Source organism: Malaclemys terrapin, chromosome 7 (assembly GCF_027887155.1).
Source record: "Malaclemys terrapin pileata isolate rMalTer1 chromosome 7, rMalTer1.hap1, whole genome shotgun sequence".
Taxonomy (NCBI): Eukaryota; Metazoa; Chordata; order Testudines; family Emydidae; genus Malaclemys; species Malaclemys terrapin.
The window spans coordinates 4,309,921-4,336,501 of record NC_071511.1 but is presented as its reverse complement, the minus strand read 5'-3'; the positions used below and the strand labels follow the sequence as shown (position 1 = coordinate 4,336,501).

Sequence of the window (26,581 nt, the reverse complement as noted above, 5' to 3'; positions counted from 1 at the left end):
TCCTTTGTGGGGCTCCAGCTTATAGCTACCTTAGTGCAGGCACTTATCCCTCCCCCGCAGTACAGGGGGAATTCTGTGGTCACCCGTGGGTGCAATGGGGCAGGACACGCTATGTTCCAGTGATTGTGCCCAGAGGAGCAGCCGTTTGGGCAACGTTCCCTCTAATTTTTCCCATCCATATGTGGAATGAATTTTGTTACGTGCACCAATATGGAGGTGATCAGTGGCGGGGCTGAGGGGTTCGGATGGGGCTCAGGGCTGGGGCAAGGGTTCTGGCTGGGTACAGGGTGGGCCCGGGGATGAGGAGTTTGGGGTGCAGGCTGCCTAGGGCTGCAGTGGGGAGAGAGGACTCCCCCCAGCCCTCTCTCCTGCAGCAGCAGCTGGGCTGGGGGAGAGGCGCCTCTCCCAGGCCACAGCAGCTGCGGGGATGGGGGAGTCACTGCAGTGCCGCAGGCCCCAAGCTCGTCCATCACCACCCCCACCTCGCCCCCCTGCCCTCGAGTGCAGCGTGAACGCCTGCACAGCCCTGGGTGGTCTCCTGTGCGGCCACACGGGTGCGCACCTTAGAGGGAACGTAGCGTTTGGTGAAAGTTAGAGCAGCCTCTACAATAAGAGAGTCCCTGCCCCAAACAATCCAAGGGTATGTACTGGGGTCCAAGGAATCCCAGTCTGAAGTCCTAGCCACAGTGTTCGCAGGGTCGGGACCGATAATTGTCAGCAGAACGTTACACTACTTGTAAATTGGCTAGGGAAACCGAAAGTGTGACCGATACACAAGGGTTATGCCGGACACTTTTCCTGACAGCTAGAAGCAGCGTTCTGTGAACTAGCAATTGAGCTTTGGCAGTGGCATAAATTATCGCTCCAAGCTTTCCTGAAATACTAGATCCGAATGACCGAAGCGATTCTACAGCAGTGATTTAAAGTAAAACAAAGCACACACAATTCCGGGCAGCCCGCATGCTGCTGCAAAGTCCCCAGGACTCTGTTGCCTTTGAAACAAAATCAGTGTGCAGTGAAACAGACTCCTCCCCCGAGCCCCATATGCTTTTTTGGGCTGCTTTTCCCTGGGGCACAATAACCAGAGATCAGACACATAATTGTCACACATGGGGCAAAGATGCAGAAAGCCATACTCCGTGAGACCAACATCTCACAGAAAGGGAACGGTGGGAGTGTTTGTCACTCGAAGATTACATTTTTGGAACGTTTTTTCTCCCTAATATCCTTAGAGGCCGATTTTGTTCAACATCTTCACTGGAGGATGGTGTGGACTGCACCCTCAGCAAGTTCACGGATGACACTAAGCTGGGGGGAGAGGTAAATACACTGGAGGGTAGGGATAGGGTCCAGAGCGACCTAGACAAATTGGAGGATTGGGCCACAAGAAACCTGATGAGGCTCAACAAGGACAAGTGCAGAGTCCTGCACTTAGGCCGGAAGAATCCCATGCACTGCTACAGACTGGGGGTTCGGGCTCCAGCTGGGGGTGTGGGCTCTGGGGTGGGGCTGGGGATGAGGGGTTTGCTGTGCAGGAGGGGGCTCCGGGCTGGGGCAGAGGGTAGGGGTGTGCGGGGGTATGGACTCTGGGCTAGGGGTGTGGGCTCCAGGTGAGGCCAGAAATAAGGGGTTCAGGATGTGTGAGAGGGCTCCGGGCTGGGGCAGGGGTGGGGGCTCCAGCTGGGGGTGCGGGCTCTGAGGTGGGGCTGGGGATGAGGGGCTTGGGGTGCAGGAGGGGACTCCGGACTGGGGCAGGGGTGGGGGCTCCAGCTGGGGGTGCGGGCTCTGAGGTGAGGCTGGGGATGAGGGGTTTGGGGTGCAGGAGGGGGCTCCAGGCTGGGGCAGGGGGTTGGGGTGTGGAGGGGTGTGGGCTCCGGAAGGGAGTTTGGGTCCCGGCAGCACTTACTGTGGCTCCCAGGAAGCGGCCGCCAGGTCCCTGCAGCCCCTAGGCGCACGGGCGGCCAGGGGGGCTCTGTGCGCTGCCCTTGCGCCTGCAGGTGCAGCTCCCGCAGCTCCCACTGATCGTGGTTCCCGGCCAATGGGAGCTGCGGAGCTGGCATTCAGGGCGGGGAGCAGCGCACGGAGCCTCCCTGGCCGCCCACGTGCCTAGGGGCTGCAAGGACCTGGTGGCTGATTCCGGGAGCTGTGTGGAGCTAGGGCAGGCAGGGAACCTACCTTAGCCCCGGGCCCGGCCTGCGCCACCGACCGGAATCACCGGGGTCCCTTTTCGACTGGGAGTTCCGGTCGAAAACCAGATGCCTGGCACCCTAGATAGTGAAAGAGCTTGTTCCCTGCCTCTGCACATGCCGTTTTAGATTCAGTCAAATTATTTCACACTCTCAGTGAGCAATTTTTGCATGTTGTCCAGTGAACAGAGTCCAGATTAGTTTCTGATGGAACTGACAACAGAGCACCAGTACTGCACTGCATTTAAACCAGGTTCACCCCTCCTCTGTGGACATTTGTCAGTGTCACCATCAAAACTGGCAACGACGTCTCAAAAAAGATCCTCAGACTGTGAAAGAGCAGAAATGCTGCAAATCAGGACTAAGTAACTGGCAGACCAGAGTATGGGAGCTTGGACAGCAACTGCCTGCAGTCTGCAAAGCTCTAGCCAGGGCATCAGTCACTGACTTTTATGAGCAAGAAAATTGACTCCAGCATTAAAAACAAACAAAAAATAAACAGAGGGACCGAGAAAACACAGAAGCAAAACCGATGTCCTGAATATTAACAAGTGACTAGTGAGGAGTGATGATGTTACACTCATCCTTTCACTGTATGCTAAGGAGTATCTGCACTCCCCTCCTTCATACAGGGCACGAGAGAGCGAAAATGGTCATTTTCTGAGAGTATTTTGCTTCCAGTGTCTTCCAGGCTTAAAAAATACCATCCCGCAGCTCAGCAGCAGAACGATATAAGAAGCCGGAAGTGCATGCGCTCTTAAGAAACCTCCTCCAAACAGAAACAGAAAGATATCAAATGCTGGAGAGGTAACACAGAGAATGCTGCCTTCACATACGAACTGTGGAATGACGTAAACCTGGCAATGTATAAAACAAAGAGCGAATGTACTGCTGGAACAAGAGGAAAATTTCCCACTACATCTATATAAGGCTGGTTCCCCTGGGTCTCTCTCATGAAGATGATTTTCCTTCTCCTCACAAACTAATTTCTGCCTGTTATTCTTTTCTTGTTGTAGCGGTGTTGGTCCCAGGATACTAGCGAGACAAGTTGGATGAGATATTATCTTTTATTGGACTAACTTCTGTTGGTGAGAGAGACAAGCTTCTGAGCTTACACAGAGTTCTTCAAGTGTGGGAAATCACCTTCGTTTTACAGCTCTGAGTAAACCCGAAAGCTTGTCTCTCTCACCAACAGAACTTGGTCCAATAGAAGATATTCCTCCCCCACCTTGTCTTTCTTGTGCAGTGTTGACCAGAAGAGGCCAATACTGTACCTGAACAGAGTGTGCCCAGGTTGTGGAATCTTTGTCTAGCTACAATGGCATAAAAATAGACTATCCCTTTCACCGCACTTCCTATGGGCATTTCCTTACAGTAGCAAGTTGTTACACACCCAATTAGTCCCATTGAAGTGAACGGGACTCCTTGGCTGAGTGTGTGTTCACTAAGGTGGCCTGTCTGGCCCCATGGTTGTAAAATGGATGTTCTGCTAGATAGAGCAGGCATTTCTAGTCCTCCTTGTATAATTATTTCGCTAATGGCTAACCTTCTCTCCCCCTCGCTCTCTCAGCATGCTGAAAAAATTACACCAGTCTGTGTAACAAACACTTGATCATTTAGACCCGTTTCTCTGCTTTTCCTGAGCCCTCTGGCCATTCAGAATCACACAAGCTCTGCTAATCACCTTTCCACATATGGAAAGAAAAGCTACTCTTTTCGCAATTGAGAGGAAAGCACTCTGTGGAAAAGACAACCACCGTTAAAAGACATTAGGCAATAAGAATGAAGTAACCTAAAAAATGTTACAGTGCTCATTCACTGGGTACTCCTTTTGCTGATATGAAAATTTCTTCAGGGTATGTTAAGAAGTGTATCTTGTTTACCTAGTAATTAAAAAAAACATTTTGGGGATTCAATTAGCGTCTATGCGTTTACTGTCACTCTTCTATTCAAAAGCAATCATAAAGTTGCTAAACAGGTTGAACATTTGGGTTTTTTTATACAGACACTGAAAGTATTTGAAGAAGCACACGTTCTCAGTGGAGAAGTAGCTTATCATGCCATTTCCAGAGGCCAAAAGAAACAAACCATTTGATGCCTATCAAATAGGCAAGCAAGGTCATTTCCCGCCCCCCCAAACAGGTGCACAGTTTGTCTATTCAAAATATACACATATGGGCGCGAACAAGGAATTGGCCATGAAAAATGCTCCACTGTTGTGCACAGTGTTGAAGTGAAAGATTTATAGGTGTGCAGCATTCACTTCCTGTGTGAGATAGGTCTCTCGTCCAACACGGGGCGAACAGTAATTCATATTAACAAGAGAAGGGTATTATGTTGAAATGATGCATCACACAGTAGATCTTTTCTAAAAAGAACTCTAGCTAAGCCTGGAAGTTACTTTTATTTAAATATAAAGATTCTTATTTCATGGATCACCTTGCTAGCAACACAGCAGAGGATGGCACTGCCTCTTATCACACCCCTTCTCCATATAGTATACACTCAAAGCTACAGAAGCTGAAAGTGGGGATAGCCTTCTACAGTTTGTGTCTGCTTATCAGAGCCCTGCTGTTCTCTGCCCCAAACACCCCTGCACATGTCTTTGCAGCACAAGGTAAATGTCGGTGGTAGCTAGCGGGTAGAAGGGAAGGAATAAAACAACGGGATAAGAGGAAGTGGGTGAGAATTAAAGATATGGTCCCTTTCAAAGAATACATCAAAGGTCAAAACTTTCCACCTGAAAAAACAATTTGGCAACGAGGAGTTGTGACTTTTTGGCGGAGAAGGATAGCTGACTTAGTATGTAACCCCCGCCTGCTCGGCGTGGCGCTCTGTCCCCCTCTACTGGTGGCTAGACCAGCTAGAAATTGATAAGCCTGCTACAGCTTTGGCTAAGAGAAATGTGTCTTTTAGCTCAGGCAGTAGAGGCCTGTGCATTAAGCTCAAGAGATCCCAGGTTTGATTCCTGCTGCTGACGACCCACCAAGGGGCAGTGGCGTTATAAGTGGTGGTCCGTACTATGTCTCTTCGTCAAGGCTGTAACAGGCTCATCAATCTCTATCTGGCCTACTCACCACTAGAGGGAGACAGAGTGCCACACCAACCAGGCACAGGTTACAAGTATTTACAGTCTGTTGCAGAGATGTTCATGTTAAGAACATAGGATTCATTTGCAAACCTTGTTCCCCTGATGCCAATAGATTATACAGAATAACCTTAGACTGTAAACTCCTTTAGCCCAGGGTTGTCTCCCTTTATGTAGTATACAGTGCTGAACACAGTCAGTATGCAATAAACGTTTAGAAAAAGGGATTGAAGTGGTTAAACAGCTTAGAAAGCATGACACATGCACAAAGACTTGATTTCACAAACCCTCCCCCATTCCTAACATCATCAGATGTACAACCAAAAAGTGTCCAGGTGGCCAATGATGTAATGCATTTACAAAGCTCTTCAACTGCAAATTGTAAGTGGATAAATCTTAGTTTAACCCAGCATAAACATTTCCCATGCTCCCTTCTCCCATCTTTCTAGTGTCCCCTGAGAACAGCTAAGGCAATTGTGAAAGCTTATTAGTGATGACACTAACCCTTGTAACACTCGGTAACTAATTATTATCTTTGTGACCTTTGACAGAGCTAGAAGAGTCAGAATTTCCCCGAGTTTTAATCAATAGCTTGCAACATCTGTGTTGATTACACTCCGCAGTTTCACATGCGCCTGAGGAGGTTTTCTCTTCGGTATTTTCCACGGAAAGAGAGTATGCTCTCAGGCATATGCATTGCCACTCAGAGGAGTTCGAGGAGAAAGCAGGGTTTAAAAATCTACGGGCAGCATTTTAACAGAGTCTTTAAAAATGGGGTATCGGTAAGGTAAGAAAAAGTGCATCTGCAATCACATTTTTCTCTATGAGCCACAGATGTATTTAGTGCCATGGGTATGTATATGTTGCAAAGCTAGCAAACAGCCTAGCTACTGTATCTTCCACGCTGTATATTACAGGTTAAAATGGTGAGAGATTCAGTTATCCAAGCAAATCATAGCTTAAGTGGTGCCTTAAAATGCTCAGTTCCAACACCCTGACTACAGCAGGGGATCAGAAAGTAGCCTAAAACTTTTCTAAATGGCACCTAAATTTTCCTCCAAGTGAAGAGCTGTACAGTAATTGCAAGAACTCCTGTGATCAATGAAGACAGGCTGTCAGTACCAACACTAGAAGCTCAAGATTGCACTGGGGCTCTGTGCAGGCCCCAAACACATCTGTTTGCAAGAGTTGGGTCTTATTTTGCCACACCACCAACAGAAGGAGCTTGCGTGACTCGTACACAGTAGCTAGTTTTATAAAGCTATCCAATGAGACATACCTTAGAATAAGAAGAAACCTAAGTCTAAATTTAAAGTACACGTGGCTGTGTTTTTGTCCAGGTCCAAAAACTGGGTGCATTCTTTTCATGTTTTAATTCACATACGCTGATTCACTGGGGCCAGAAGCTATCCTATAAAAACTGCAATTCAGAAAAGGCTTGTTAACAGTGAGTAGCGGAGAGAGCTTTTCTGCTTGGAATATGCACCTGAAAACAGTAAATGCTTCCAAAATACAAGAGACCTGCTTTTCCGGCTGAAGGATTATCCTTCCTTCAAATTACAATAAGAAAACAGAACAATTACTTGATATTTATTTGAAGTGTCCCTTGGGTGATCACCAAACCAGCGTTTGGATCTAGACATGCCTGCAACTAAATGTACTTAAAATTTAGACTTAGTTCTCATCTTGCTCTTAGGCATTGGCCGTTTTTAACTGCAACTCAGAGATTCTTAAATTTGTTTAGTATAATTAACCGTACAATGGGAAGGTAGTTCCCGCTTTCTTTCCAGACTGGAAAGATTCATTTGCTGATGGGAGTCTAGATGACTGGGAAGATCTTCCCGAGACTATTTTGGCATATTTCAAGTTCAGACTATTTAGGGCAGGTTTTTCTTTTTGAGTGTTGTGAATAATATGGAAAGTCTTTATTGTTTGCCTTTTTACATAGAAAATGGAATTTCACAAATTTTTTTGTGGAAAATCCTATAGCTTCTTATGAAAATTTGGTTTCAAATGTATTGAGAGGACCCTTTGATCAACATAACACAAGAGTAGCAGGTGACAAAAGAAAAGAACAGATGTTTAGTACCTGACAGACAGAGTTGATGGGGGACACAGGAAATACAAAAAGAACAGGAGTACTTGTGGCACCTTAGGATACGTCCAGACTACCCACCAAATTGGCGGGTAGTAATCGATCTATCAGGAATCGATATATCGTGTCTCGTCTAGACGCGATATATCGATCCCCGAATGCGCTCCCATCGATTCCGGAACTCCACCAGGGCGAGCGGCGGTAGCGGAATCGACAGGGGAGCTGCAGCCATCGATCCCGCGCCGTGAGGACGGGAGGTAAGTAGAAATAAGATATGTCGACTTGAGCTATGCTATTCCCGTAGCTGAAGTTGCATATCTTACATCGACACACACCCTCCCCGTAGTGTAGACCAGCCCTTAGAGATTAACAAATTTATTTGAGCATAAGCTTTCGTGGGCTACAGCCCACTTCTTCGGATGCATAGACTGGAACACACAGAAAGAAGCTATTGATACATACAGAGAACATGAAAAGGTGGAAGTAGCCATACCAACTGTAAGAGGCCAATCAATTGAGATGAGCTATCATCAGCAGGAGAGAAATTAAAAAAAAAAACAACCTTTGAAGTGATAATCAAGATGACCCATAGAAGGTGTGTGGATACTTAACATGGGGAAATAGATTCAATTCGTGTAATGACCCAACCATTCCCAGTCTCTGTTCAAACCTAAGTTAATTGTATCTAATTTGCATATTAATTCAAGTTCGGCAGTCTCTCTTTGGAGTCTGTTTTTGAAGTTTTTTTTGTTTCAAAATTGCCACCTTCAAGTCTGTCACTGAGTGGTTAGAGAGGTGGAAGTGTTCTCCCACTGGTTTTTGACTGTTATGATTCCTGATGTCAGATTTGTGTCCATTTATTCTTTTGCGTAGACATTGTCCGGTTTGGCCAATGTACATGGAAATACAATACTTAATGCTATTACTCCAGTAAGGAAATTTACAAAAACTGCTCCTCACACTAAAGGACAGAATTTTTGGCATCCAGATAGTCTTCTTTCCACAGCCATGTCTGCGGAAGCCGAGATTTGTGCAGGGACAGATAACAAACCTCATATGTTATATGGGTCTCTGAGGCAGAGGTCTGGGGAATCATTAATCTCTTTAGTGATCAGTATATTTGGAGATTCTGTTCCTAATGGTGCTGGTGCTGATATATTATCGACTCTTCACAATTCTAGCTAAGCCAGAGGTATATCTGGGGAGACACTTTTAATTAAGGCGTTCCTTGTATTCTAAGGTTAACAAGTGTAACGAGGAAACACAAATATCAGACACATCACAATAACTTAGTGCTCAATGAAACATTGTGGGGGGAACATTGAGCCATAGTCTCGGCTGTTTTAAACTGGCGTAGCTTCGCTGAAGCCAACAGATCTCTGCTGATTTACAAAAGCTAAGGGTCTGTCCAAGAACGTCAGTAGTCGATAGGACAACTGCTCCTTACATGGATTTTTCTAAACAAATAAACAAATCCCACAAACAACAGCAATCCTCTAATACAAATCCAAGAGATTTTAGGCTCATACACCAGAAAGATCAAATGAATACAAAAAAGGTGTAAGCATTATTAAAGCTAAGTGTAATTAAGAAGCATGAGCAAATGAAGACAATGCTTATTTGGACTTACCCACTTTCCCAGACCTAATAAACATTGGCCAGATAATTTTCCAATAAAAAAAATTCTAGACATTTTATAACCAAATGTTGTTGCTGATACTTTAATTCCTCAAGAGGCACTGGTGACTGTACTATCTCAGTCAAAGATCAAGAATGAGTTTTAAAAAGACGGGGCACAGAGTGAGAAGGGAGAATAAAATTTTTCAAAATATTTATAAAAAGGAAAAAAGAAACAAGAACATCTTTAAAGTTTCAGAGCTATCCCTTGGTTCAAAATGCCTTGAGTATTCCTGTTAAGGGAAAAGATGTTTGTTATGCAAAAGGATTGAAAGATCAAGGAACATCATTAAATATTACAGTGGGATTTAGAAACATGTATTAATAGATCCCTGATTGTACAGAAAAGTCAAGAATTTTCAAGTTAGTAGCAGAGGATAGTCTGCCTTTCGGAGATCAGTGTAACAGTCAAAATTAAACTGAGGCCTGGAAACTACTTTCATACCCAGATCAATTCAGTTCTGAGCAGAGATACAACGTGTACAGATAATGTATTAGCTTCCATTTGCCTTAATGTGTGTACTGAAACATCTAATAAAAAGAATCATCATATTGAAATGAATATTCTGACTAAAGATAAAACGGAGTTTCAAATGAGTGAGATACAAGATAGGGAACTCAAGTCATTTACATTAATTACCAATAGGGCTGTCTGTGTTTAGATCCCTTAACAACAGATCCTCTTTAATATGTTTTCTGTTCATATTTGCAGAACATAGGCTAGTAGGCTTTATTCTACTTAATTTTGACTGATTTCTTAAATCTCTGCTCATTTAACTTAAGCACTGGTTACTGTAGAACTGTCTCAAGATTGCGGGTGGGGGGGATAAAAAGCAGTATTCATTGGAGGCTGCATTTTAACAAGAAACGTGTGAATATTTCTGAATGTTAATGTTAAAAACAGAGCAGGTGGGCCAGGTACCTCTTCATTGCTCTCCACTAGACAACTGTGAGTAGTCACTTGGTTTCAGAAATCTTTTCCATTCACGCCACATAAAGTGACCTCTGACTCTAAAGGCAGATATAATTTTGTCCATGATTTTTTGGGTTCTGTTCCTTATTCTATTTTGTAATACCTGTGACCCTAACAATCCTGTTCGTGATGTCTCCCCCCCCCCCCATCTGTATTTGCTCTCCACATTCTTATGTGATCTCTGGTAGCAATTTTAATACTGTTCTGCTGGAGGGGTTAGATTATAGCCCTGCGACCACTAGAGTGATAACAATAATTAAGGCTGTTACACCCATTCTAAGGAATACCATCTAACCAATACATAGACTTGGCACAGTTGTATTCTTCTATTTGTGATTTCACTAAATGATCCCCTCCATCAATTTCCATCTCTGAGGTCTTGGAAACTCAGTAACATTTTTGCTCAAGTTTTATACCTGTGCCTTAAGTTGAGGAATTTTGCAAGATGAAGCCTGTATAAAACACAGATTAAATAGAAAAACATTTTGCCATTCTCTGTGGTAGCTGTGTCTCAGACTTTTGATTTTAGGTCTGTGATTTCTTGTCTAGATCACTCAAGTGTGAAATACCTTTTGACCCATTTATTTGTCTTCTAGCTGATTACAACCAACTTGACAGGATGGATAAATCAACTTGGTGATTTTTGTCACATGCTTTATTTATAGCACACGAAGTTTTACTTCCACAATAGACTCGAAAAAGCTGTCCAGACACTGAGCTCTTGTATCCTAACATTATTGCATACTACGGTTTTAGATATCATTTGTTGGACCAATTATTTGCAGAGATCCAGGAAGTCTGGGAATTCTCTAATGAACTCTCATCAAAGGAACTTCAGCAATTCTCGCCATTAGAAAATATTGTAGATATTGCTCATTTTAGGAGGATTTTTTTAAATTTAATCTGAGTATTTTTAATGTGTCACAGTTCTTTGCAATTTGTACCCACTTACCCCTATTTTGTGACCAGTTTATACCTACTGCTGGGGGAATTCTGTGCCACTGCACAAAGCAGAATTTTGCAGAAATTAACACTGCATGCGCACAATTTCCTTTCCCCCACAGAAATGAGCTACAGTGCTGCTGGCCGCCACTAAGGGCTGCTGGATCCAGCAGAGCCCAGCTCGGACAGAGAAGACACTGCCGGGTGGCGGGGAAAGGAGCTAGGGTTCCTAGCAGCTGCAGTTCCCAGCATGCCCTGAGGGAAAGAGCGGGCTGTGTGCAGGAAACTTCATGCGAGCATGGGACCAAGCATCAGGCTGTTTTTCCCTCCAGATCCCTGGGCTCTGGGGGGAAGAGGGTGGATGTCTGGGCCGGGGGTGGGGGAGTCCATGGCTGGGCTCTGAGGGGAAAGGAGTGTGGGTATCTGGGCAAGGGGGGACCCCGTGGCTGGGCTGTGGGGGGGGGGGCAGGGAGTACAGGTATCTGGGATGGAGGTGGGGGGGCCAATGGCTGGGCTCTGGGGGGGAAGGGGGCAGAGAAACAGGAATTGGGTTGTCATAGGGGTTTCTTTAACTCTCTACGCCTGGGGGAAATTTTGTGTGTGCCCCTGTATTGTTAGACACACTTGCTGACAGATATTTTGAAATAAGTTACCAAAATAATTGAAACTGGTGTGATTATGTAGTGTTATTTTGATAAATAAAATCTGCAGAATTTTAAAATATTGTACACAGAGTTTTTATTTTTTGGGCACCTAATTTTTTAATTTTTGGCGCAGAATGCCCCCAGGAGTATTATACCAAGGGGGGGCTTTCATCACTTTTATGACACCACTGTGTTTGGCCCAGACACATCCAAGGGAGCTGCACCCAGTTACTCCAGGTTACATTTGGCCAAATGTCCACTAATCTGTAGTTGCAGATCACAATTTATTTATTTTTTTAAACCATGAGCACACTGCAATTTGGAAAGGGGGAAATTATTGTTCTCACTTATAAAAGGGCAAATTGAACAGCTTTTATATGAGCAAGCAAACCCTGTCACATCAGCACAAGACGTTCAGTGCCAGATAATTTCAGCTGACTAACAAATGAGTCTTTTTTTCTCAAGGATGTGTGGCAGAATACGGTGTGTTTAATTAACGTCTTTTTTTGTTGGCAAACAAATACTCTCTCTCCCGTTCCAATGCACCAATGAGATGCGATGTTCCCAGGGCAGAGAGAAAAGGCGCGCGCGCACACACACACACACACAGAGTCACTGTATGCGGATGTATGGAAATGACAAAGCGTTCACCTCCCGCACTAGGGAGCGCTCTTGTGCCTGGGGGTGGATTTGGCTTATGGGAAGATGAATGGTGTTGTCGTCATGCTTCTCTTTTGGGGGTCTTGCTAGGCCAGGGAGGAGCTCTGTGCACAGGGCTCCCTCTGGGAAGATGCTGAATCAGAACGCTCCCCACTGTCCTGACTGCTGCCTGCTCTCAGCTAGTGCCGCCGTCCCACTTTTTGGGCACCGTTGAGTGAGACTTGCAGGTGCTCAAACTTACACCAGGTGTCAGTAGCTGCACACGCGGGGCACTAAGGTGATTTAAAGCCACTTTTGCTCACTCTTTATTCCTGTGTGGAGCACAAGAACGGATTAACTAGGAATCCAGCCCCTTATATCTTGAGAACTCCCTACTCTGCCTTATAACTGTGACAGGCAGGATCTACCTGTTTCTGCCTTCAAAGGAGCAGCTATTTTCAAGGCGCAGCTACACCGGGTTATCCTCCACTGCAGCTAGGAAGTCTACGGCTTCCTCCCTTAAGTTATCACAGCTCAAGCAAGCATTGCCAGACGAGAGTCAGAACACCTATGAAATTCCTGTTGGGGTTTATCCCAAATTCCAGCACTACTGTCTGACTTGGGGGCTGTTCTTCCCAAGGGCATAACTGTCGTCTCCCCCCCATTGTTTAGAAATTTCTCAGACAAATTCCAAGTTCGCAGAAATGCAGGACTGAAAGTTGAGAGGTCATCTAGTCCAGTCCCCTGCACTCATGGCAGAACTAAGTATTACCTAGAGCTGGGGTAGACAACCTAAGGCACGTGTGCTGAAGGTGGCACGTGAGCTGATTTTCAGTGGCACTCATACTGCCCAGGTCCTGGCCACCGATCCGGAGGGCTCTGCATTTTAATTTAATTTTAAATGAAGCTTCCTAAACATTTTAAAAACCTTATTTACTTTACATACAACAATAGTTTAGTTATGTATTATAGACTTATAGAAAGAGACCTTCTAAAAATGTTAAAATGTATTACTGGCGCGCGAAACCTTAAATAGAGTGAATAAATGAAGACTCGGCACACCACTTCTGAAAGGTTGCTGACCCCTGACCTAGACCATCCCTGACAGGGGTTTGTCTAACCTGCTCTTAAAAACATCCAATGACGGAAACTCCACAACCTCCCTGGGAAATTTGTTCCAGTGCTTAACTACCTTGACAGTTAGGAAGTTTTTTCTAATGTCTAATCTAAATCTCCTTTCCTGTAATGTAAGCCCAAGAATTTGTTTGGACAAGATTGGGCTTGGTGTTTAATTTTGCAGCTGCCAAGCTCACCTGTGTTGACCACTAGAGCTTTCAAACGAATCCATCCACATAAAGTGGACATTACCAATAAAATAATCAACAGTGAAATTATTAATGTTAGCACTGGGCTTCAGAATTAAGCCCCTTTTGAGAAGACTGCAAGGTAAAAGGGAAGTTCTCTCCAGAGATGTAGAAAGTGAATTGGCTCACACTCTGAAGAAGATCTCCAAAACCAAATGAAAACTTAAAATCTGCAGTCCTGCAACACCGCAATGCATAGGAACCTTCCATCCATAATCAAACATGGAATTTTCATTTTCCAATGGCCCTGCCTTCGGGTTTGTATTATAAATGGTAGTGAAGCTACCTACCTTCCTCATACCTTCAAATGTGCCCAGCTGTTTCTTAAGCAGAATGCCACAGAGAAGGAGGAGATTATGTATTCAGATGTTGCGAGATAAAGTAGCCGCTGCGAATGTACATCAAATATTATTTTTGTCCATAGCTAGAACATTCTGTGCATCTGGAATAAAACTATACTGCAGGGACAACAAGCTTCCTTTCTGGTAGACTCCACCTATTGCTTTAAACTATACAATGGGGAACTTGTTCCATGTAGCTTTGTAGATAACAAAAACAGTGATACTGAACTCTAACCCTCTGTTTCTACAAACATTCAAATGAATTCCCTTTTATCCTTCATCGTGGTTTTTTGAGAAGGCCCATACGCTCCAAGAGCAGATGTAAATTAACATATAGGCCTTGCAATGCAGTAGGCATTTTCTCACAATAATGGCCTAAGAACGTTTTTTGCTGTCACATTTTTTATTAATCAGAGCACACATGGCATCTCCAAGTGTAATTGTCATTCAGGGGTCACCCCAACATGAGCCCTGGCAAATCAATAGGCAACTGAAGTCATGTAACTCTAACACCACTTCCTAGTCCCTTTTCTTCCCATAGCATGTTATCATAAACAGATTGTTTCCACCTTCACTACAGTCTGTGGAGGATGGAGGGACCTGGAAGCAAAGACTCTGAAAATCTGCTTCCCTGTGGCAATTGGTATGATTCTGGTAAGAGGGCTAAAGAGTCTCAGGTTCAGAGCAAAAACCAATCATATACTGGAGCAAGGAAGAATCCCCCGGTAGGGATGGGCCAGATGCATTGTGGGGCTCCATCAGCATGGCCATTCAAGGAATTCTAGTCATCACAGCCCCCACATTATCCTCAGGATTGAAAAAAAAATGTGTATTCTCTCTCCTTGAAGCAATCTGCATTAGGGCTTGAATTAAGCTTCCCTTTTCCAGGAGAGCTGAATTGGCATTTTGAACACATCGTGAGTGGAGTGGTTTCTGAAGTGCCCAATCATCTCTGAAGAGACACTAAGGGCCTGGTACCAGCTACTTATTCAGAGATCATAATCATTACAATAAGCGTCAGAAAGAAAGACTGGATTTACCCTACTGACTGTAGCCAAGTACTACACATAAGTTGGCTCAGTGGTGATAAATGTCACGTTTACAATAGGTTTTTTAACATGAAAGTCCATAATTTGCTTCCCAGGGACCTAAGCTTGATTATCTGGAGACTTAAACACATTTACTGAAGTCTAATGAATAGAATTAACACATCATTTAAACAGGGACTAATATGTATGCAAATTGGAAAAAGTTAAAACAATAACAGTTCAGCCCACAGTTTCAGAAAATGTAGATTGCATCCTTACAAAATACGAATTTTTGTAATTCACATTCTCAGTATCTTCATATCTATGTTATCAAATTAGGTGCTTTGCATGTGAACAATAGGTTGCATTAAGCCCATTTCAATTTTATATTTAAACTTGGAACTATAAAATAGATCATATTGAAACATGAATTATAGAAATGCTAATTAAATACTTCATTTAATGACCAAAATAAATAGGCAGACCAAACAGGGCTAATTTCCATTTGCAAATTTCCCTAATTACTATATTTTCCTTTGGAAAACGGAAATTGTATTTCATGACTGAGAAACATGAATCATTTATTCCTTGCCCATTAATTTTTTTTTTACATTTTAAATTTTGTTATATGTATATGTATAAAGAGATATAATTAATCTTCCCGGGTAAATAGGTATAATATTAAATTCAATATCACCAGAATCAAATTATGGCTGATTTCCACATGCAAATTATGTTACTTAATAAAGTTTCTTTAATAAGAAAAAAAACTGAATTATTATGAAACTTGAGTAATTGCTATCAAATCTGATGAGTGTGTGTCACCCTAAATATCACAAAACATGTTCAAAACAGGTCTGTAAACTAAATGCCACTGATGTTTTATAGGAGATTCAACTCTCCCAAAAGAAAAAAGGCAAGGGTACAAGACAAACATATAGTCATTAGGAAATTGGGGAATTCAACCATTAGCTGCAAGTCGGATTTTTTCTTATGCAAAGTCCAAAAGGAGCTTGTTGAAGAAGACACAGATTGAAAGAAAAGTCCTGCAGGGCTAAAGACAATGAAGAGAGTGGTGAGAAATAGTTCATCTGAATGAAGATGAAGCCTGTAATGATGCCAAGGTCAGGACAGTCTTGTTTTGCTGCTGTGTAAATGCCGGTCATGCCTAGAGTCAGCTTTAACTTTCACACCCAGCATCACTAATGTTTTGGAGAACAGGATGCACGAACAACCACCTCTGACACTCCAAAACCGGTGCAATACTGAAATGCACAAAAAATATGAATGGGGAATGTAAATGAAACTGGTATATATAATCCCTCCTTAGAACTCTCCTTTGCCATGATTCCTACAAAAAACTTGACAACAGTTAGGTCACTGGTGTGCAGAGACCATCCCCCATCATGCTGACCAATATTGTCTCATTGTTTCCTTGTACTCCCTCATCGGTCTGTCTGGATCCATCTGTTGTCTCTTGTCTTATACTGAGAGTGTAAGCTTTTTAGGACATGGGCTGTCATTTGGTTCTGTGTTTCTACAATGGAGTCTGGTCCATGACTGGGGTTCCTTGGTGCTATGAGTGAGAGAGAGAAAGAGAGAGAGAAAGAGCGAGGAAGCTTTTATTAAAATAATTCAAAAACCAAGAAAATGAAGGCTATGAGGTAGGACTAGGACAATACTTCCAGAGGTTTGGTTTTGCATCTGTAATATGGACACCAAGTAGCAATGAAGGTTACCACGATTAGGAACCGAGTACTTCTGATTAGAAAACACAGGAGAGTAAAATACTGTAGTGTGTATTACCCTTATCCAATCACAACCTTCCTTCAGCAACATTAGTTTGTAACGTCATTGGCTGGCAGCAGCAGCAGAATAGATACTACCCAAGCAGCAGTCTTTAAAAGTTTCCCTTTTTCCAGTTCTCTCCCTGCCTCCTCTGTTATCTCTTTCAGCACCTATGCTTCCATGCTTCTTACCAACTTGGGCTAAGCAGGAGGGATGAAACTGTCAGTGCAGGTGGCTTGCAGAAATGCTCCCAGGTTCTAGATGCCAGGTATCTCTCTGGCATGCAACTGCCCCTTGTATCTACATAAAATCCTCAAGCCCTGTGCTTAATTTGGGTCAGGGCTGAGCCCCGGCACCTCTGGATTTGCGGCATCAGTTATGAGTGTAAAAAAATTGCTACGGCCCTGGCACCTAGTTCCTCGAGCCCAGCACCTCTTAGAAATTAAGCACTACTCAAGCCTGACAACTGAAAAAACCCTGGTTAACAAACCACAGATTCTCTTGTTGCTAAAATGGTGAGAATGGCAATTTTAACTTCCTAAGATGGGTTTAGAGAGTTTTTTATTCCCCTCCTGCTGCCTTGAAAAGTGCTACGCTCATATTCAGCGCACAAAGCCCCGTGCTAATACTCCATATTTATGAACAGAGGTGGATTCAATTTTCCATATGCTGTGAGCGACTCACCCCAATCCAGAGCCCACGAAAGGCCCCCATAGCACTGGACCCATATGAGCACACAAGAGGTGGGGGTGGGCACGCAGTACACTGTGAATGCCACATAGATAGAATTTCCAGGCCTCTTCAGCCCTGCAGAGCAGGGCCCAGCACAGGCCTAGAACAAGCCAGTGTGTTGGGGACCATGAGAAGTGGGCTGGGATATGGGGTGGAGCACTGTGGTCTAGTGATTGAGGCACTTTACTGGGATTGAGGGACAGGTGTGTTATTCCTGGCTCAGCCACTCAGCTGCCGTGGGATGTTGAGGCACGTCACTTTCCCCTCTCTCTGCTTCCCGCTCCCACCCTTTGTCTGTCTTCTCTGTTTGGATTGCAAGCTCTTTGGGACAGAAACTGTCTCTTGGTATATGTATGCACAAGGAACTGGGCTTATTTAGTCTGCAGAAGAGAAGAGTGAGGGGGGATTTGATAGCAGCCTTCAACTACCTGAAGGGGGGTTCCAAAGAGGATGGAGCTCAGCTGTTCTCAGTGGTCGCAGATGACAGAACAAGGAGCAATGGTCTCACGTTGCAGTGGGGGAGGTCTAGGTTGGATATTAGGAAAAACTTTTTCACTAGGAGGGTGGTGACGCACTGGAATTGGTTACCTAGGGAGGTGGTGGAATCTCCATCCTTAGAGGTTTTTAAGACCCGGTTTGACAAAGCCCTGGCTGGGATGATTTAGTTGGGAATTGGTCCTGCTTTGAGCAGGGGGTTGGACTAGATGACCTCCTGATGTCTCTTCCAACCCTAAACTTCTATGATTTTATGACTGTATATTAAGAAAGGAAGCTTTAAGATAAGATCACCCCTGTTCTTTATTATTTCATCCAGGTGTCTGATCCATTCTATGTATCCAGGTATACTGATGGATTGATTTGAACATTTCTAACTCTATAATTTCATACCCAGAGTGCCTCATGCTGTGAAACTAACTCGTGTTAATATTTCTCCAGCTGTTGCTGTGGGATTGAGAATATGGCCCTTAGATGATTACACTTTACAGTTACATGGTGAGGACGAAAACATGATTTCTCTGGCAGCTTCTGTTATTTCACTGTTTTATGATAAATGTATACTGGGCCCTCAGGATGCATCTACTTATATTATAGGATGTTTCATTCACAGTTCTTCCAGGAGAGTCCTACACGACTGAAACTGATCTGTTTATGAGACACCATATTATACAAATAGAGAGACTCTTCAGAGCATCACATAAAAGTATATAACCCAGCAACAGCTCAAATAAGGATGGGATAATAAATTGGTCCCTGAAGCAGGAGAGAGAAAGAGGCTATACTGTCATTTTTGTCTTATTTGCAAAATGTTTTAATTTTAAAAATTAATATGAATATTTCACAAAAGAGTCATAATGACTGTTAAAAATCTTTTTTAAATGGCCCATTTTCTCATCACTCTTTTAAAAAGTCTCACTTTATATTAAGGTTCCATTTAAAAAGAGTTTACAAAGGGTAAATAAATGAGTAATAGATGTTTTAATAATCAATTGACATAAACTGTTATAGTGTCCATTATGGTTATAACCATGCCTTATGGCCTGCTTTGACACCTTCTACTGATGTGCTCAGTCATCAGCATCACATACTATGCATGTCCAAAACTCACTGTTAACCCTTTATAAACCAGCTATAAATAGAACCTTAATATGAAGTGTGACCATTTTAAAGATAATGGATCAAACTTATCTGTGCTGTAACCCCTCTGACTTCAAGAGGATTACTGCGGAAATGAATCTGGCATATATAACAGGTGATTTCAGAATAAGACTTCTGAATGAACAAATTTGGTTAATTTCACATACATACATACATACATACATAGTTAGTAAGTCACCCCAGGCATTAAAAACTCCCCACCCGACCTGTACCGCCCTCACCTGCTCCCCTTCTCTGTTCTCTCCCCAGAAGGTGGCACTTCATGGAAACGTCGGGGTAAGCCCTTGGACTTTATTTTGTTACACTCTCTAAATAAAAAGAGACAAGAAGTGTATAAACAGAGTTTTTCAGACTGGCTGACAACAATTCTGTACGAGTTCAATTGAGTGATCTACATGGGGGGGGGAAAGATACACATCCTCCCATTCAAATTGTATCTCTGAATTTCTCTGCTCTTGTCAGACGCATTCTTAAATAACAAAGTTAAAAAGAATACAATTCAATATTTTACATTGTCAGATTCTTTGCGGAGACAAAAGGAATTCTAAATAGTTGTTAAATCCTGTTCCTCCACTATAATATTTACTATAGTATAAAATTCACTCTATAGTCATGTTAAATATTTTATTATTAAATATGCATCAACATCTTTTGAATAAGAGCCAATCTAAAACTAGTCAAGCCAATGGAAGAGCTCCCACTGACTTCAGTGACCCTTTCCCTTAAAGTCCCCGAGGACAAGAAATTCACATAGATGACCTAAGGTTCTGAAAGTCATAAGAGTGTAAGAACGGCCATACTGGGTCAGACCAACAGTCTATCTAGCCCAGTATCCTGTCTCCTGACAGTGGCTGGTGCCAGATGCTTCCAAGGAAATGAACAGAACAGGGCAATTATTGATTGATCCATCCCCTGTCGTCCTGTCCCAGCTTCTGACAATTAGAGGCTTAGGGACACCCAGAGCATGGGGTTGAATCCTTGACCATCTTGGCTAATAGCCATTGATAGACCTCTTATCCGCCATGCATTTATCCAATTTTTTTTGTACCAAATTATACTTTTGGCCTTCATAGCATCCTCAAGCAACAAGTTCTGCAGGGTGACTGTGCGTTGTGTGAAGAAGTACTTCCTTGTGTTTGTTTAAAACCTGCTGCCTATTAATTCTTGTAATTGCCAGGATCACCTCTGTCATCTTTAAAAAAAAAAAAAATCAGCATTTAAGAGGTCTATTCTGTTTTTTCCTTTAAGCAACATACCATCCAGCATCTGACCAGTTGGAATGGCTTAAAAACAGGATTTCTCTTCCTAGGAGAATATTAAAAACTGTCTACGGCATATGGAATACAGGCACCAAGACGGCTTTTATTCAGTCATCTGGTTTATCTGAGGCTTAATTCTGAGTCCTTTTAACACTTAACATGCTGCATCTCTTTTGCAAGCACAGTTACATGAAACAATATCTGCAATACCATACAATTTCATCATCCTCATCCCTTTCCATCAGGATGCTGCTAATTCCTCTCTCTTTTCACCTAGAATGCTACTGCTCTTTCTAGGATGTCCACTCACTGTAGACAATGCAGTACAGTAACTATGTAGAATCGGCATTTTAGACCATACCTGCCGGTTCTAATAAGCAGCAGCTGTACCAAGCTCTCCTTCTCTTTGTTACAACATCTATAACCTGTCTCTGCTTTCAGGCTACCAACCACTGTAGAACAGATCAAATGAAGCTCTGAACTCAGAACAGATTTGGTTTCCGTCAACCTCTGGGTTTCGTGACACAGTAGCTACATGCCGCAGTGAAAGGCAGGCTCTGTCCACATTGCAGTGTGTAACGTCACTCAGCAGTGGAAGGTTCTGGCAGAGACAGGCAGCTGGGAAGGGTAGCCTGTGGCCGTGGGGAGTGGCCAGAGCCTTTCCCCGCTGCTGGAGCTTTTCACTTTATTGGAAAAAGACTCCGGCAGCAGGAAGGCAGCAGGACACTGGACTGCTAAAAACAGCAGTGTAGATGTGGACGATACTGCTTCCGGGTGTAGAGAACCATGTAGGGAATATACCCTAGAGTTCTGATGTCTGGGCTTTACTTGCCTAAGCAGTACCTCACTGTCCACTCCGCTCTTGCTATCCGTGCCAGCTGGGTGTGCAGTGTCTACTCGGCACGCTGACTGAGTGTAGACATACCTTTAATGTCCTTTAACTTAATACACTTCCAAGTGTATGCACACAGGCACTCTTAGCATGGAGTGAGCGTCCACACAGGAAGTTAGTAATTAATGCATGCTAACGACTCCAGGCATTCTCCCTGTGTAGACAAGCCTTCAGTTACATCCATCCATCCTGATCAGATCCATCCTGCTCTTGTTTACTTGGCATAAATGTGGAGTTACTCCACACATACACTGGGACAAATGGGACATGAATCTGATTCACAGAGCTCTATGGGATGGGATACGTATAACATAGGAGGATTTGGGTCCAAATACAGAGGAAACGGTGATTTAGAAATGCAATTAAATACGTTTGAGAACATATTTAGAACTAAACAATTTTTCAGTCACTCAGGGCAGGTTCAAAACCCTCGCATGACTGGAATCTGATCATGCTAACACCAGCATAAATGTGGAGTCACTACTGACTTCAATATAATTATTCAGGTTTACACTAGGATGAAAGCAGAATCTATCCCATAGTATCTTGAGATGAGTGAATAATAATTTCTGCACTTAAAGTTCCTAAACAGGTTTTTGAAAACCTGAATATAAATAACTAAAGATACTAGTTGCTGAATTTTCTAAACTTCTTCACAGTTCCAGAAATTTCCACTAATCAGTTTTCTCTTTATAAAGTTCTGGGTATCTTGGCTTGGCAAAGTCTTCTTCATCTCTCCCACCTACCTTTTTTTTTTTTTTTTTTTTTTAAAAAGAAAACTAACAATAAATGTTGTTTGTTAAAGACTGAAATCATCATCACATTGTCTAATGGGAAAACTGACAGCTCTTGTAATTCTTATCTAAATAGCTTGCAGTGAAAAATAAAACAAAAGTGGCTTAAACAAATATAGAAACGACAGAAGTATAACAACAGAAGGGGACAATTTTCCATCTCTCTCTTTCTCTCTCCCCCCCCTACCCTCACTCCAGTCCTTAAATCACCCAGTATGTTTAAAAAGCAACCTTCAGCCAGTGAATCTCTCTCTTCTTTTTGGGGGTGGGGGGGAAGGGGAGAGGAAGAGGGTCTAATGAGCATGAGTTAGTCTGTTCAAAAGCCAGAACATACATCTCCAAGCCAATTCAGCAGCAGGGGGTCCATTACTATAACAACTGACAACTCCAGTGAATTCTCAAAGGCCCTAAAGTAGCCATTTGGGAAAGAGTTACGGAGTAAAAATTTGCAAAGGAATGGCATTATTAGGTATCATGTGATAGGGCTCTCCCTGCACACAGCTGCACCTCACTATGTCAGCCATTCAAGCACAGAAGAAACATGTCACTGGCATCACAGAGCAGCTGGGGCACCGGAAAAGATCATTTTTAGTTCCCCACTACAAGATTGGATCAAACAGCACAAACTAACAATGAACTGAAATAGCAGCAGCACACCATACTTTGGGATTACAAGATCTTTTCCCCCTGGATTTCACATTGTTTTACTCTGAAAAGCTGAGCTACAGACAGAGAAGTATTTACCTGGATTATCTCGTGTTGTGTCTGAAGCATGAAGAGGACGCAGAGTGATGCTAGAAGCTTGAATAAGTAACCAACAGCTGCCGAAGTTCCAAACTTAAAATGCAACAATGACCTGCCACTGGCACAATGAGACGCTTCAGCTCTCCACAGTATAGAAGAGGTAACTGATCACAGATCTGCCACACCTCAGTGAGCATGATCAGGACACCAAGATATGTCCTGAGTAAGCGAGTACTATTTCTGTACTGCCTCTAGTGGCACTGAAACCAAATACGACTCTTGTCTTTTGTACTGTATACACCAGGTGCAAATAAGCTGTGAAGTGCTTCTCTGCACTGTCTAAACTGGGGAGCAAGAACATGATGACGAAACCTACCCAACTCCCCCAAAAGTGATAGTAGGCATCAGATTCCTCAGTTTTTAATATCGTCTCCTCTTTCAGATGGCAGGAATGAGGTGGAAGGGTACGGCATGTTCCCCATCCCCACCGCTCCTTTGGTGAGGAATCACATGGACCCGCCAAATCACAGGGAGGTGGGCACGATGGACCACGCAGCAGTATGGGTGGAGTGCTCACTGTACTCTCCCCACTCCATGCAGCACTTTGCACCGACAGAAATGCAAAACCCACAGGGGGCTCAGATACCACGGTGATGGGCTCCAGTACGAGAATGTAGGTAGATGCTGTACTGCCAGTGCATGGATGGAGAGACCAACTGGAAGTTGCTGAACCTGGGAAGGGGGAAGTTGAGAAGGTAATTAAGGAATTGCTGGTGCAGAGGAGGCAGAAACACCGAATCTGGGATGGGGAATCAAGAGGCAGGTTCAGTGCTGATCAATACAGGAGTGGGGGAACAGAGGACAGTCTAAGGAAAGAGCGAGAGTGTTTGGTAACTTGTAGGAAGTGCTTAGGCGTCCAACTGATCTCACAGCTCTTCCTACGAATGTTTCTTCACCTCCAGCCTGTGAGGCCACACACTGTGGTCTGACTCACAGCTCCACTCTCTCCGGACTGCAGCACCGTGGCTAAGGGAAGCTTTATGCAGTCCCAACGGAACCATACCCACACTTTTACTCCTATGCCAACAAACCACACATGATTCTTTGGGGCTTAACTCACACTCCTGGGCAAATTTTGCATGTGCATCCACTGCACATGCTGAGACCTGCACTTGCATGTCAAAAGGATGTGTGTGGAAGATATGTAGGTACAACTTTGGAAACCCTTTGATTAGTTGTTTCCTAAGTCTTGCTGCTTCCTAACCTTTGTTAAAAATGTGAATGCTATACTTTTTGCATGACAGGAACTCAGCTCTGAATTTGATAGATTACTTTTACTACACACAAATCTGTAGTTTTCCTTTGAAAAACAATGTTTGGAAAGGTTGGTCCCAGACAAGATCTGGGGTGAGGCTGGGGCAGGGAGTGGAAAAAGTGTGTGTCTGAGAGAGAGATGTAGCTGTTCTTCTTGTCTCATCATTTTGTTGCTGCTATGGGAATATAGCAGATCATGTTTTCCAGCTAGGTATATGGGGTCATTCCTTCCACGTACAAGGAATGTTGCCACATATCCACCCAGGATGTTCACATATATCCATTGGGATGTCAGTGGGTGTCTGACAGACCAACATGCCCATACGAAACCTACACAATGGTCACTTGGATATCACCATATTTATTACTCTGTCTCATACCCCTAGATAATACATGTGAAAAAGATATGTCAATATAACAGAGTCTTTTTTTGTGAACAAATTGAAGAATTAAGTCTTTCAAGCACAAATAATGTAAAAATTAATTGTAGCATTAACTATTAAGACTGTGATTCAGGAAAGCACTTATATCTGTGCTTACGTCCATCCCAATTCAGCACAACGCTTAAGCACAAGTGGCAAATCTGAGAAACTGACCCAGACTGATAAATAAGCTGAAAAATTATACAGTAATACGTCACCGGGACCAGATGGTATTCACCCAAAAGATAGGAAATTGCAGAATTACTAACTGTGCTATGTAATCTATCACTTAAATCAGCTTCTGTACCAGACGACTGGAGGATAGCTAATGTGAGGCAAATTTGTAAAAAGGCTCCAGAGGCGATGCTGGCAGTTTACAGGCCAGTAAGCCTGCCTTCAGTGCGAGGAAAATTGGTTAAAACTACAGTAAAGAACAGAATTATCAGACACATAGGTGAACACGATTTGCTCGGTAAGAGTCACAGCATGACTTTTGTAAAGGGAAATCAGGGCCGCCCAGAGGATTCAGGGGACCTGGTGCTTCGGCGGCGGGTCCCGGGGCGGAAGGACCCTCCGCCGCCGAATTGCCCCACTTGTCCTCCCTCTCCCCTCTCCCCCCCGCAGCCCTGAGGGAAATCATGCCTCACCAATCTACTAGAATTCTTTGAGGGGGTCAACAAACATGGGACAATCCAGTGGGTATAGTGTAGTTGGACTTTCAGAAAGTCTTTGACAATGTCCCTCACTAAAGGCTCTTAAACTAAGCAGTCATGGGGTAAGAGGGAAGTTAAAAGACTGGAAACAAAGGGTAGGAATAAATGGTCAGTTTTCAGAATGGAGAGAGATAAATAGCAGGGTCCCCTCAGGGATCTGTACTGGGACCAGTGCTGTTCAACATATTCATAAATGATCTGGAAAAAGGGGTCAACAGTGAGGTGGCAAAGTTTGCAGATGATACGAAACTACTCAAGATAGTTAAGTCCAAAGCAGACTGTGAAGAGTTACAAAAGGAATCTCACAAAACTAGCTGACTGGGCAACAAAATGGCAGATGTAATTTCCTGTTGTTAAATGCAAAGTAATACACACTGGAAAACATAATCCCAACTATACATACAATATGATGAGGTCTAAATTAGCTGTTACCACTCAAGAAAGAAATCTTGGAGTCCAAGATAATTCACTGAAAACATCCACTCAATGTGCAGTAGCAGTGAAAAAAGCTAACTGATTGTTGGGAACCATTAGGAAAGAGATAGATAATAAATCAGAAAATATAATCATGCCACTATACAAATCTAGGGTACACCCACACCTTGAAAACTGTGTGCAGTCCTGGTCACCCCATCTCAGAAAAGATATATTAGAATTAAAAAGGTCCAGTGAAGGGCAACAAAAATGAATAGGGGTATGGAACAGATTCTATATGAGGAGAGATTAAAAAGACTGGGACTATTCAGTTTGGAAAAGAGACAATGGGGGGATATGAAAGAGGTCTATAAAATCATGAATGATGTGGAGAAAGTGACTAGGGAAGTGTTATTTACTCCTTCACATAACACAAGAACTAGGGGAAATGAATAGGTAGCAGGTTTAAAACAAACATAAGAAGTACTTCTTCACACAACACACAGTCAACCTGTGGAACTCATTGCCAGGGGATGTTGTGAAAGCAAAAACTGTAACTGTATTCATGAAAGAACTGATAAGTTCATGGAGCATAGGTCCCTCAAAGGCTATTAGCCAAGAGGGTCAGGGATGCCACCTCATGCTCTCTGTGTCCCTAGTCCCTGATTGCCAGAAGCTGGGTGTGGACAACAGGGGATGGATCGCTAGAGGATTACCTATTTTGCTCATTCCCTCTGAAGCACCTGGCACTGGTCACTGTCAGAAACAGGACACTGGGCTAGATGGACCATTGGTCTGACCCAGTGTGGCCATTCTTATGTTCTTAACTTTAAGCATGTATTTCAATCTCATCGATGTCAGTGGAACTTAATCACG

The 26,581-nt window shown here is 43.4% G+C and overlaps 1 protein-coding gene across 6 annotated transcripts in view; it reads right to left on the bottom strand.

Annotated features, from left to right (window-relative positions):
• PTPRG (protein tyrosine phosphatase receptor type G) overlaps window positions 1–26,581 on the bottom strand; it is a 605,523-nt gene that overhangs the window by 61,994 nt on the left and 516,948 nt on the right. For 3 of the 6 annotated variants that reach the window (XM_054036350.1, XM_054036352.1, XM_054036347.1), the window contains exon 14: window positions 19,375–19,461. The exons of the other annotated variants lie outside the window; for them this stretch is intronic. In XM_054036350.1, coding sequence (XP_053892325.1) covers window positions 19,375–19,461 — 87 coding nt within the window. The remainder of the gene's footprint in view (window positions 1–19,374; window positions 19,462–26,581) is intronic. 6 annotated transcript variants of the gene reach the window in all.